This window comes from Lemur catta, chromosome 1, assembly GCF_020740605.2.
Source record: "Lemur catta isolate mLemCat1 chromosome 1, mLemCat1.pri, whole genome shotgun sequence".
NCBI lineage: Eukaryota > Metazoa > Chordata > Mammalia > Primates > Lemuridae > Lemur > Lemur catta.
Window position 1 is genome coordinate 194,754,556 of NC_059128.1, and position 14,392 is coordinate 194,768,947.

Below are 14,392 nucleotides of genomic sequence, written 5' to 3' on the forward strand. Positions count from 1 at the left end.
TGGGGGAGGATTCAGTTTTGTCAGGGGAGAATTGATGAACTTGCTGCTAAACACACATAGCTACCATGTGTGTAGCTGTCATGTTTTTACATTCACAAACTTTAAAATCTATGGAAAGGGGAATTCCTTTATATACTGACATCAGTTCAAAATATAAGATTTCTATGGGGCAGAGCCATGAAATTTTTATTTTACTTTAGTCCACTATCCCTATCCAGACAGCCATTTCTAAACTCCCCTAACTGGCAAATGTTAATATTTTTTAAAGACTCAACTGAAATGTCACCTAGTCTCTAACATGTTGCCAGTCCATAATTTTCAATGGAAAAGTCATATTTTATCATCTCTATTCCTAAATACACTGAGTATTTATCTACCTCTATTATAACTGATAAAACATACTACCACTAATTACCTATCTCCTAAAGTACATTACTCATAGTCCTTTTATGAAACTTATATTATATATGGCATAATTGATGTGTTTTTACATATATATGTAGCACTTTTCTCAAAATATGATTTTTGGACTATCTATATTAGCATAACAGAGTTGTTGATAAAATTAATGCAATTCCTTGAGACTTACCTCAGCCTTAATGAATCAGAATCTCTAAGAGTGAGATCTGGAAATCATCATTACAATAGGTTTCCCAGGTGATTATGCTCACAACTACTTGTGGGAACCTCTGCCTTGTCTCTAAGTTCTTAGGGAATAGAAACAAGGGTGTCTTTTGTATCACCAGTGCCTGACAGTGCCTGGCCTAAGGTAGGTGCTGTTTGTTTTTTATAGCAAATCATTGGTTTCAACTGATCTTCCCAAACTGATACATAAAAGCATTTGGCTACCACTTATTTATAAAGATATGCCTAAAGAAATTTGTAACAAATTTCTCACAGTATGCATATGAATTTGTTTTCATCAATGTACGATGACTTACAACAGTTCCTTCTGACTGCCTCAGAAAGAAGCAACGAGAATTTTTGAAGCTGCTCTAGACTTTGATGTGAGAATAAGTTCCTAATTACGGAGCCAAAATATTTATCATAAATGGATTGTTTTTCCACTAAAAAAATTTTATATCTGACAGATTCTCAACATAAATGCATATGGAAAGGATCTAAGCTAGCCAAGAATTTTAATCATAGAGATTAGGGCAAGAGAGATATATAAATTTTATATATATGGACAAATCATATGTAATTAAATGTCTGATTTGAAGATAGCCTTTAAGCCAAAGCAAAAAGCCCACTTTGTCAAGTATTCCTCTTAAACTGTTAGTTCCCTAAGATCAGGAGACATGACTTATGCATCCCTTTATCCCCAGGGCCTAGCATAGTGCTAATGTACTCTACACATGTGTATTGAATTGCCTTAATTCATTAGTTATCTACTGCAAATTCCTACGAAAATCAGCATAAAGCAAACCTACTACAGCAGATATAATGGAAAACAGTAATGTCCTAAAAATGCTAGTGATTTTAAGGGTGTCATACGGTCTGTATACACTCATCTGAAAAATATTACAATAGACATTCAACATGTCAGAAGAATTATCCCATGCAAAATCTTGCAATTACTTTGGTTAGAAAATGGAGTTAATGAACTGAGATCAAGATTGCAGGGTCAACACATACAGCATTAGTTAGAATTGAGTTATCTAAACACCAGCTATAAGCAGCAATCTTAACCTAAGTCAATCATTTCACATATGGCTCTGTCTGATCACAATATGGACCAAATCAAAGAGTGTGCAAAATCTAATATAAATATACTGCTTTCTGAGTATGTAATGAAACTGAGTGTGTATTTTATAAAGATTGTTTAAAATGTACTATAACCTGAGCTACATTTTACAAATATTATTCCCTAATACATTGTTATAGAAAATAACTAAGACTATAATTCATGTCATTTGAGGGGAATAATGAGCTCAGTTGGATTTTTGGTTTTGGAAGAAAAGTCCAGAACATTTAGTTAAAATAAATGTTTAAATTATGTAACTGCAAAAACTAATTTTCAGGTGGCTAGTAAACTACTAAGAAACAAACTACTAAATGAGTAAGCCACCAACATGGTACTGCTTGCCTTAGAGTCAATCTTACCTGTCTTTGGCTGTTTTCTATTTGATGGTGGATTCTGGGCACTCTGCAGAATGCCCAAAACAACTGCATTATCAGCATGTGCACTTACGCTATGGTCTGGGATCCATTCTGTGTCTTTTGAAATGGAAAAATGGTAAGACAATATGAAGTTTATAAAGAAAAATGTCTATATTGTCAGTTTATCATATTTTTTGTCTTACTGGACAATATTTAACTGAATAAAAAATATTTATAACAATGACATATATTATGTATATTATGATATATATTATTTAATATAGAATCTCATAATTATAAAATAAAAGCCAGTCTATTTATATAATCTGATTTAAAAAACTATGAATTGTAAACACAGTATATACTTGAATAAAAACACATACATATATATGCTTGAGTAAAAACAAATATTATAAAAAGTATATAATAATACAACATAAGGTATAATAGTTTGTACATGAATAAACATATTTTAAAATATAGAACACCAAAGAATATAGATGACACCAATACCTAACTTTCAAAAGGAAATAATAAAATCATAAAAAATAGAAAATGTGAATATATGTATAACTAATGAGGAGATTGAATCTGTAACAAAAATCTCCCTACAAAGGAAAATCCTGTAATGAATGGCTTCAGTGGTAAGTTTATCAAGCTACTTAAAGAAGAGCTAACATCAATCCTCCTCAAACTTTTCCAAAAAATTTAAGAGGAGGGATACCAACTCATTCTATGAGGCCAGCACTACCCTAATATTAAAGGCAAACAAAGATACTACAAGAAAAGAAAACAACAAAACAATATTCATTATGAGCAGTGATGCAAAAGTCCTCACCAAAATACTAGCGAACCAAATTCAGCAGCATATTAAAAAGAGTAGACACCATGATCAAGTAAGATTTATTCCTGGAATGTAAAGATGCTTCAACATGTGAAAATCCATCAGTGTAATATACCATATTAACAGAACGAAGGAAAAAAAATGATCATATCAATTTATGCAGAAAAAGCATTTGAGAAAATTCAACACCTTTTTTGACAAGAACACTCAACAAAGTAGAAATAGAAGGAAGCTGCCTTCATGTAATAAAAGCCACATATGAAAAACCCACAGCAAACATTGTACTCAATGGTAAAAGACTGAAAACTTTCCTGCTAAGATCTGGAGCAAGCCAAGTTTGTCTGCTTTCACCACTTCTATTCAACCCAGTAGTAGAACTTCTAGCCAGAGCATTTAGGAAAGAAAAAGAAATAAAATGCATACAAACTGGAAGGAAGAAGTAAAATTATTTCTGTTCATAGATAGCATGATCTTATATAGAAAACTCCAAAGATTCCACAAAAAACCTGAACTAATAAATGAACTCAGCCAAATGGCTGGATACAAAGACAACAGGCAAAAAGCAATTGTATTTCTATATATACTAACAATAAACAATCTGAAAAGAAAATTAAGAAAATAATCCCATTTATAATAGTATCAAAAAGAATCAAATACTTAGGAATTAACTTAACCAAAGGGGTGAAAAACTTATACAATGAAAACTATAAAACATTACTGAAAGAAATTAAAGAAGACACAAATAAATGGAAACACATCCCATGTTCATGGATTGGAAAACTTTAGAGTGTTAAGATGTCAATACTATACAAAGCAATCTACAGATTCAATGTAATTCCTATCAAAAACCCAGTGACATTTTTTGTAGAAATACAAAAATCCATCCTGAAATTCATATGGGGTCGCAAGGGACCCTAAATAGCCAAAACAATCTTGAAAAACAAGAACAAAGCTGGAGGACTCATGCTTTTGGATTTTAAAACTTACTACAAAGATAACAGTAATTAAAACACTGTGATACTGGCATAAAGACAGACATATAGACCAATGGAATAGAATAGACAACTCAGAAATAAATGCTCACATATGGTCAAATTATCATTATTATTATTTGACAAAAATTACACGTATTCACTGGGTATCAACATGATGTTTTGAAATATACATACATTGTAGAATGGCTAAATCAAGCTAATTAATATGTGCCTTACCTCACATGCTTATCATTTTTCTTGTGATGAGAACATGTAAATACTATTCTCTTAGTCAAATAATTTTTGGCAAGGCTGCCTAGACCATTCAACAGAGAGAGGACAGTCTTTTCAACAAACAGTTCTGGAAAACTTCATATCCATACGCAAAAGAGTGAATCTGGACCTTTACCTCATACCATGTACAAAAGTTAACTCAAAATGGATCAAAGACATAAATACAAGACCTAAAACTATGAAACTCTTGGAAGAAAATATAGTAGGACAAAAGCTATATGATACTGGATTTGGAAATAATTTCTTAAATATGATTCTGAAGGCACAGGCAAAAACAACAAAACGTAGACAAGTTGGACTTTATGAAAATTTTTTTAAAATCTCCATCAAAAGAGTAAAAAGGCAACCCAAAGAATGGCAGAATATATTTGCAAATCATATACCTTATAAGGAAATAGTATCCAGAATACAATAGAGAACTCCTAAAACTCAACAACAAAACAAACAAACCAATTATAAAATGAGCAAAGGATTTGAATAGACATTTTTCTAAAGAGGATATACAAATGCCTAAAAAGCACCTGAAAAGATACTCAATAACATTAATCATTAGAGAAATGGAAATATAAACTACAATGATATACCATCTAAGACCCAGGAGAATAAGTACTTTAAAAAAAGTAGAAAATAACAAGTATTGTCAAGGACATGGAGAAACTGGAACTCTTGTGTCCTACTGGCAGGAATGTAAAATGATGCAGCCACTGTGGAAAACTGTATGGCTGTTCCTCAAAAAATTAAAAATCAAATTACCCTATGATACAGAAATTCTGCTTCTGGGTATATATCCAACAGAATTGAAAGCAGGGTCTTGAACAGCTATTGTACAACTCATGTTCATGGCAGCATTATTCACAATAGCTAAAAGGTAGAAGCAACCCCAAGTGTCTACTGATGGAAGAATAGATAAGCAAAATGTATTATATCCATACAACGGAATATTATTCAACTTTGAAAAGGAAGAAAAATTCTTCTTTTAAAAAACCCTTTCAACTTTAACAGTGATATGCAAGCTATGTCCCATAGACTCTTGGACTTTGGAGAGGTGCGTAAAGGAGAAGCTGAGCAGACAGAGCTTCAGACCTTCTAACCTCACTTTTCTGCATTTCCTATTTCTTTTATGAAAATAAAAGGAAATTATGACCCATGCTGCAATGTGGTTGAAACTTGAGGACGCTATGCTAAGTGAAAGAAACTAGTCACAAAAAAGCCAAAATAGAATATGATTCCACTTATATAAGGTCCTTAGAGTATTCAAAATAATAGAAAAAGAGAGTAGAATGGTGTTTGCTAGGAACTGGGGGCAGGGAGGAATGATGACTTAAGGTTTAATGGGTGTAGAGTTTCAGTTTTGCAAGATAAAAATAGTTCTGGAGATGAATGGTGGTTATGGTTGCACAACATTATACATGTATTTAATTCCCCTGAACTATACACTTAAAAATGGTTAAGATGCTAAATTTTAGGTTATGTGTATTTTACAACAACAAAATTGGAAAAGAAAAGGAAATTACAGACGTCTCAGAAATTTCACAGATCTTGAGATTTTGAGGTATGTTCTTATGATAGTATTGAAGAATCACTATATAATATTTAACAGTTGTTAAAATGATTCAAAAAGTTTCTATTTTACAATTTAGTAAGGACTACACTTCCAAATTCTAAAAATAATCTTTCCCCAGTTTTAGTATAGTCATGTTTTCTCACATTATGATAGTAGCCTTAAATATAAATATATGGCAACTCACACAAGGTTAACAATTTTAGCTATGCAAGAAGAAAATGATTTTATTCATTGAACAGAATAGCCTGGTTTCCTAAGATGAAGACAGAGTGTTTAAAAAAAAAAAGTGAGAAATTTTGGTTGGGCTGGTACATAGGTCATCTGATTTCATGTATGAATTTACCTGCAAATGTAATCCCAGTACTGGAATAGCTGCATTCTAATGCATGAGAAGGAAGTAAGTTGGCTCTTTCATTTTCATCAAAAATAAAGAACCTCTCAAGTCCTTGATATTGTTCAGTTATAGGCTTACTTTTGACGGCTATTTCTTGTAACAACTAGGAAACAAAATATTCGACAAAATTAAATTCGTTTTCTACCTCATTAAAAAGAAGCACATTCATTCATCAAATACCAGCTGTATACTTGGCATGAATTCTGCCCTTATAAAGTCTAGGTTCTAAGAGTGGAGACAAATGATAACACTATGTATAGTAAGTTCTAAAAAATGTATAAACCACAATTGGAATAATTATCTGAAATTTGCCATCAATGCAAGAACAGAAGTTAATAAAATAAAAGGAAATTGTCATTTCTCTCTTCTTTATTTTCTTCCCTCGATGTCTTTACACATAAATTATTCTGGAATACATAGTGTCTTTCAATGCACTGGCTTTGAACTAGTGTCTTTGCCTAAACGTAAAATAATTTCAAAGGTGAAAGTAAAATACCAATGGGAATATATGTCTGACAATGGTTGTAGACAAAATGCAAGTTAACAAAATAATCATCATGAAACAAATATTTAAGTAGGAAACTGAGGCAAGAGGAAGATAACCAATTTCTGAAGTTTGTATAGCTTTATATAGTTAGAAACTAACAGACATAGGCCTTGAATACAGATCTGGCTGATTTGAAGTCTAGGCTTATTCTACGACCCTATTAATTCATATTTTATATGCTCTTATTCTGGGATAGAATATAACAGGGATAAAAAAACCACATGAATCTAGCTAAGAAACAGATTAGTAATTCAGAAGTAGGAGCTCTAGATGAGCTTAAAATATAATCAAAGCAGCTATCAGTATTTAACAAATCCTTAATGAATCTACAGTACAGTCTGTTTCAAGGAATTAAACTATATAAAACAAATTGCTATAACTCTATGCAAATTTATAAATTATATAAATGAGAACATATTGGAAAACAAAGTTAATGACCAACTAAGATAAATCAAAGTCCACACTCTCATGACACCTTCCCTGGCTTTCCCAGACATTTATTAACAATTACAGAATTCCCTCAACTCTAGTGAGGGAATTGCATGTTTGAATTACACAGTTGCAAATCTGGAAGGGTTTTAAAAGTCTTGGTTTACAGATAAGAAAACTTAAAGTGATATTTTGTTTTATTTTGTTTTTGTCCAAACTCACAAAGTTAACTATCGAAAGTTTCAGAACCAGAACAAAGGACCTCTGACTAGTCCATGTTCTTCCCAACTGCTGCCCTACAACTTAGGACTTAATTCCATAGGAAGTTCCACTTTATGAAGAAATCAATTCGTTGAAACTGAAGTGCAAAGTGAACAATCTTACACTCAATTTGGATAGAGCACAATAGATTTCTAAGTAGTTTCTGCTCGGGTGAATGGCTTCTACTAGAGCAGGAGGAGAATAAAAACAGTTCAGGTTTAGTCATTAAGAATGAAAAGAAAGTAGATTCAACCACTTAACTATTCAGAAGCAAGAAGTTAGTCAAACTGTGAAGAGCCAATTCTTCTGATGGCCTCTTTAGAAAGCTCTCTTTATTTTACAGCCCCCCCATGGGTCACCTTTTGTTTTGCACCTCCTCAAATTCTCTCTAGCTGTGACCAACAACTTCAGTCATTACAGGGAGGATCTTCAGAATCTTCACCACTCAATTTAAATCCTATTAGAATTGGAAAGTGGTGGACAATTTCTGTGAACCTGTTTACACTTTTTTATCCCTCAGAGATAATTACCTAGGAATGGATTAAAATATAGTTTATTTTATTTATAAAAACGGCAATTCTCAAGTTAGAGATCCATTAGTTTGTTGAAGATTCCTTTAAAATCCTAGGACAGATTCTTCCTGAACAAACTGCAGGTCTCTCAGTCGAACATTCCGTATGAGGAAAAGGCAAGTGTACATACAACTACTTTGCTACCGTCCAAAACTACATTTAGTCTCATCTAATGGAAAAAAGCAATAATCATGTAAGCCTTTTTGATTATTTCACTGGCTTTTGATTATTTCAACAGGTTTAAGTCAGTGAGGATGTTATGGATCCCAGGAATTTAAATGTTCATTAAAATGGTTTCCTGAACTAACTCTGTTAGAATATATTTTATACTGAGCAATTTATAGTGTTAAATGAAATAAAACAAGAATATTTCCTAACCACACATACCCTTCTTTGAATAAACATCTAAACTTACTGCTATACCTTTTACATTAATCTGATAGGGTGGTATATTTAATATATCACCACACAAAAGAAGTAAAAGAACACTGCTGGAATTTGGGGAGGGGGGGTGCCTGCCCTGACAGATTCTGGTCAGTTGAGAGTAGACCAGGAAGTCAGATGGGATGAAAGTCACCGTATTAATTATCTAAATTGAAGGTTCCCTGGAAAACTGGATTGGAAAATGGGCAGGGCCTGAGGGCAACACATGATCCCCTACTCCTGTCTTACTGAACTGAGGAGAATGACAGGGAAGCTTTTCCCAGTGAGTTTATTCCATGAAGACTTGTAGAAGAGAAGTAGAAAAGGACAACACTCCATTGAGAGCTTACTGGTAAAGAAGAGGTCAAAAGAAAGAAAAGAGATCAGAAATAGATCCAAACAGACACACATACACAAGAGGAGAATAGCAGACACACATAAAAATGGGGCAGGTGGGGTGGCAGTGCAGGGAGAGGGAGAGAGAGAGAAAGAGAGAAAGAGACACCTTAGCAAGATAATGAGCCAAATTTATCTCAAGGTGATTTCCATGCCTTGGTAAATAAAGTCTGATGGATATCAAATTCTGATAGTCTTTAACCAGTTGTTACTCCTCTTTCCATACAGAGAAGTGAGTAATGGGTTGGGCTGGCTGGGTTCACTACAAATCTGCACCCTTCTTGGGATGAAGTTTAGTCTCCTTCCCTTTAGGGGAATATGAGGAGCAAGGGAATAGGTAGTCCTCTCCAGAAAAGCATTTAACTATCTGTGACACAGACTAAGGAGCGTCCTCGCCTAAAATTGCAGGTAATTACTGCCTTCTTCAAAAATAGCTAAGCAACAATTCTATTATACAACACCAAAATCAAAATAGTTGCACTATATGCAGATTCTTTTCAACATCCAAGTGGAAAATACTAAACAATTCTCATAAACCCGCAATAAACATGGTGAAAATATTTCAGTAAATTTGACTAATTACTTCCTCAATAATTTATGGTACATAAAGCACTATGCTCAATAATCTCATTGTTTACCACTTTTAACAAAGGAACATGTTTTTTACAATAGCAATATAAGCGGTAAAAACGCAATTAGTAACTTTTTAAACATTCCATTTTTAATTATGAAATACTTTAAAGATGTAGATATGTACAACACACAACTTGTTCACACAATTTATATCAGTAATTAGGGAACCCAATTATCTCATACTGAGCAGTAAGCCTGCCTGACCTTCCTAGAGGAAGATATTATCTTTATGACACTGGACAATAAACATACCTGCTCTTTGCTCTGGAGAGAGACACAATCTCTACCTTCCAAGGATGTTTGTTATATAAACACCCTTGAAAAGATACTTTGGAACAAAGGGAACCAGTGCTTTTGCTCAAAAAATGTGCAAAAACACAAGAGACACAGAACTGTACTCCTAACACTTACCATACTATTTTTGCTTTGATGCATTTCTTTCCTATTTCAATTAATTAAGTTTTCTATATTCCCTTTTTCCTTTACTGTTTTGGAGAATACATTGTATCTGTAATATCTTTAATATTTTAACTGTAACTCAAAGTATTTAACATGTCTAATTTTCTAAAATACTGTTGTTAGGTAATGATCTCCAGTCTACAGTATACGAAGTTTCAACACTAATCATATTCAACACTAATCATATTCAACAATATTGTAACTTATGGTTGTATATTATATTCATTCAAATTTATTTTCTAATAGTTCTCAACTTGGGCATAGTAATAATTATTTTATAATGCATCTAATATATTTGCCATTTTCCCTCACACCAATTTCTTCCATCCTATTTCTTCCTTCTAGGTTCAATTTCTTTCTTCCTGAAGTATATCCCTCAGTTGTTCTTTCAAGGAGGATAGTATGAAGTAAATTACCTGAGCCCTTGTCTAAATATACCATGATTTTACTCTATCTTGAATGATAATTTTTCAAGCCTTAAAATTCTAGATTGTTAGTCAATTCTCTTAGAACATTAAAGATGATGTTCCATTATGTTATGTGTTAAGGCTACAAGTTGCTGTGTATGAGTATTTTACTGTCAATATAGTAATCGTTTTTTGGAGATAATCTTCCATTATCTCTGGTTGCTTTTAAGATTGTTTATCATGTTATGACATGTTTCAAAAATATATGTCACAGTGTGGATTTATTTTTATTTATACTGCTCTCGAATTATACTTTGCTAATAATTTTATAATCTCTCTTTCAAATGTACTAATTTTTTATGTATCTCTGCTGCAATACAAGCAATTTTTAAAAATTTATCTTCCAGGTTACTAATTATCTATTTATTCATAATTAATATGCTGTTTATTCTGGCCAATACTTACAATTTCAATGAATATAATTTGAATCGTAGAACCTTTTGATTGGCCTTCATAAATAGTATCTTCATAGTTCATAGTATCTTATTATTAAATGTTTGGATTTCTTTCTTTCTACCTTCAAGTATTTTAAATATAATCTCACAGGATAGATTGTGTCTCTTTCTAGAGCAAAGAGCAGATTTGTTTACTGTCCAGTGTAATAAAGATAGTATCTTCTTCTAGGGCAAAGGTCAGGCAGACTTACTGCCCAGTATAAAAATATTGGACTCCCTAAAGTCAGAATTCCCGTCCTATAACACAACCCACTGTACGTGCAGGTGGCACCTAACTCTATTCATGATACCCTGTGGAAACTGGGAAATTGGAGTTCTTATTTGTTCTATTTGTTGAAATTCACGCTAGGATCAATTTTTTTCTCCATTCGGGGATGGGGACGATAAGCCCATCTGTAGTAAGGCTTTATTTTGGAGAATTTATTGTGGGTTAGCTTGTAGGGATGTCTTTCTAGAAAGTATTAGGATTTACCTCTGCCAGATACATTAAGGTATTAAAGGCATGCATTACCAGTAATGTTAATTTCTTGGCTTGAAAATTCCAAACAAGAAATGTGTATCAAATGTGTATTTGGATAGGTATATCTGAACTTGCGCTAAATGAAGGCCTAAGATTTCCGCATTTGAAGTCAGATGTTTTATTGACCTGACCCAAATTCCCTACGGAAATCAGTTTCCCCTAATCTTGTTGCACCTTTGGGTATTTCTCATTTCTCCTAGTGTATTATTTCAGTGATTGAGCAGAATGTTAGGGATCTAAGTTTTTGCAGTGGTCTCAGTGCCAATTTCTCATCTCACAAAGGCACACCCCTTCACAAAGTGGGCCCGGGAAGCCAGTCCTCTAAGCAGAAGTAGCAGCTGTCAAGGATTCACTCTTCTGCTTTTTTGGTTCTCTCTTCAGTGTGGGCACCATAGAGATTTATTATAAGCAATTTTAAGGTTTGTTAAAATGTTTGACTTATCTAATTTCCAAAGAATTTATTAGTAATAATCACAATTACTGAAGGTTTCTATTACATAGAATGGAGGTTCAAATATAGTCTTAAAATTTGGCAAGAATGCAATAATGATCTATTTTACCTTTTTGTTCTCTGACAGGAAACAAAACCTATACCTCTATTTCTTTGTTAGCCATATTCCTGAAAGAATTATCTTCTTCACCTTATACTTACATTAAGCCACAGAAACTAGTTCTATCTACATATCTGCATTTATTTCATTTTAACCGGTGACTATACTATAGTAAAAAGCTAAAAAGGATTTATTATACTGTATTATTCATAATACTGAATTTCATTTGGAAAAGTAACAGCACTCTTACTATAGTGTATAAGATGAGCCTTAAAGTATTATTTGTTGCAGAAGGCCATTTGTTAAAATGGCATTCACCATATTAAAATTTGTCCTGGAAGTCATTAATGTTTTTTCCCATATGAGTCAGCCTCCACCTACTTCATAATAATATAAGGTAACATATTTTAAGGCCAATGAAAAGTAAGTTAAGAATGCATTGTATCACTATGACATTTTCTTATGAAATGTCTTATTAGACTTTAATATAATAAACATAATAGAGATTTACCAGTGATGACTTTCTAGTGGTAGAATCTTCAACATTTGGCCTCCCATGAAGATTGCTAAATACCAAGGATTCTTTGATGTTTTGAGATAATTTCTCTTCGATGGAAGGTTTTTCTAAATCTACACTTGGCAAAGAATCTTTGCTCCCAGGTGATATATAGGAATCATCAGACTTTTGATTACTTTTTATATCTATACTTTTTTCTTTTAAATTTCTTTCAAAGATGCTGCTTTCCTCCATTTTTTCAATGTCAGAAGAATAAACATCAGAATCCACAGTGTTGTTAAAATCTGTATTTGAAGTTCCTGCTGTTGAAAACACAGATTTACAAAAGGTACATAAATAAATTTAAACAAATTAATTAACCTGCTCATAAACCAAAAGTTCTGTGGTAAAAAAACGTTTATCAATGAACACTATTTTATCCAAATTCCTTCACTGAATTTTACATTTACTATGCTTACATTCATACATGGTAATCATAATTTATTTATACAGCCAAACACTAATGAGATAGACTAGTGGAAGGAGGCAAGATTATATTTTGCAATGAATCTTAAAATTGATGCAAATTTTTATTTCAGCTTGTGGGTCAGTTCCAACTTCTCCACCCCAACTCCCACTCAAATTTTACAACCACAATTCCTGAAAAGTAATGCAGAGGGAACACTTCTTCCACGTTCTGCCTCCTTTCCCTGCATGCCTAATGATAAGGAGAGGGCACGGGGAAATCTTCCAGATGAAAGAGTAGCAGCAGTTGGGGACACAGACAAAGTATGGCAGGGATACCTGCCTCTAGAAAGCTATAAAATGAGCAAGATTATATCAGCAACCCACCTCATTATGTCTGCTTTAAATAAATCATTGGTTTTCAACCAGGCTGCACTATGAAATCATTTACAGGTACACTTTAAAATTGTCAGTGTATGGGCCTGACCCTAAACCAATTAAATCAGATAGTGGGAGTGGGGCTCAAGTGCTGGTCTTTATATTTTCCCCCATTAAGTTTTCCAGGTGATTATCATGTGCAGGCAGGGTGCTGAAACCCTAGTCTACATTTTCTGAAGAACAAAAATTCTTTAAAAATGTTTACACAACATTGCTTTCAATTTAAATAAAAGTATGTATATCATTACCCAGATTGAATACAGCTTCATCTGGTTATCCCTTATTCTTTTTCCAGAACAAATATAGGTAGGCTATAAAATAGTAGAAGCTTTTACTAAAATGGTCTCCAGTGATGTACATGCTTCTTTAAAGCCCAAATGACTTACCTGTTACATTCAAATGTTTATATAACCTGACAATTATGCATAGTATTTACAACTTTCACATCCAACTACCATCACATATTAAATAGCACAAATGTTGTGAGAAATAAAATAACATGTATGCCAGAGAAATACTTTTATAAAAAGATGTCATAAAGGCTATTCAATATGAATGAAATTTCCACAGTAATGCTACATTTCCCTCTTAAATGTGAATATAAAGTATCTGATTTTTTGGAAGAAAAAGATGCCATTGCCTATATAAAAATGTCTACAACTGCCCCCCATAATATTTCTGTAGGATTGCAAATTCCACTGTTTGTATCCATTGCTGCTGAAAAGTAACAAAACAGCCTTTTAGTAATGTTAAAAGTGCAATGCAGAAAGTGCAAGTATAATTTAATTTAGTCTATTCATTGAAAATCTAAGGCATAGAAATAATGGCTTAAGATTCAAAAATCTATCTGACGCATCAAATAGACAGACTAAAGAAGAAAAATCACAGGATCAAATCAAGAGATGCAGAAAAAGTATTTGACAGAATCCATCACCAATCCATAAAAAAAAAAAAAAACTCTCAACAAACTAAAAAGAGAAGGGTGTATCCTTAATTTGTTTTTGGTTTTTTTTTTGTTTTTGTTTTTTTACTTTTTTTTACTTCAGCATATTACAGGAGTACAAATGTTTAGGTTACATATATTGCCTTTGCCCCACCTGAGTCAGA

The 14,392-nt window shown here is 32.8% G+C and overlaps 1 protein-coding gene across 3 annotated transcripts in view; it reads right to left on the reverse strand.

Moving 5' to 3' along the window:
• ZBBX (zinc finger B-box domain containing) overlaps positions 1-14,392 on the reverse strand; it is a 101,105-nt gene that overhangs the window by 15,593 nt on the left and 71,120 nt on the right. For 2 of the 3 annotated variants that reach the window (XM_045539587.1, XM_045539586.1), the window contains 3 exons: positions 12,398-12,705; positions 6,123-6,276; positions 2,107-2,220 (listed from right to left, as the gene is read on the reverse strand). In XM_045539587.1, coding sequence (XP_045395543.1) covers positions 2,107-2,220; positions 6,123-6,276; positions 12,398-12,705 — 576 coding nt within the window. The remainder of the gene's footprint in view (positions 1-2,106; positions 2,221-6,122; positions 6,277-12,397; positions 12,706-14,392) is intronic. The other variant, XM_045539588.1, reaches the window with a different exon arrangement.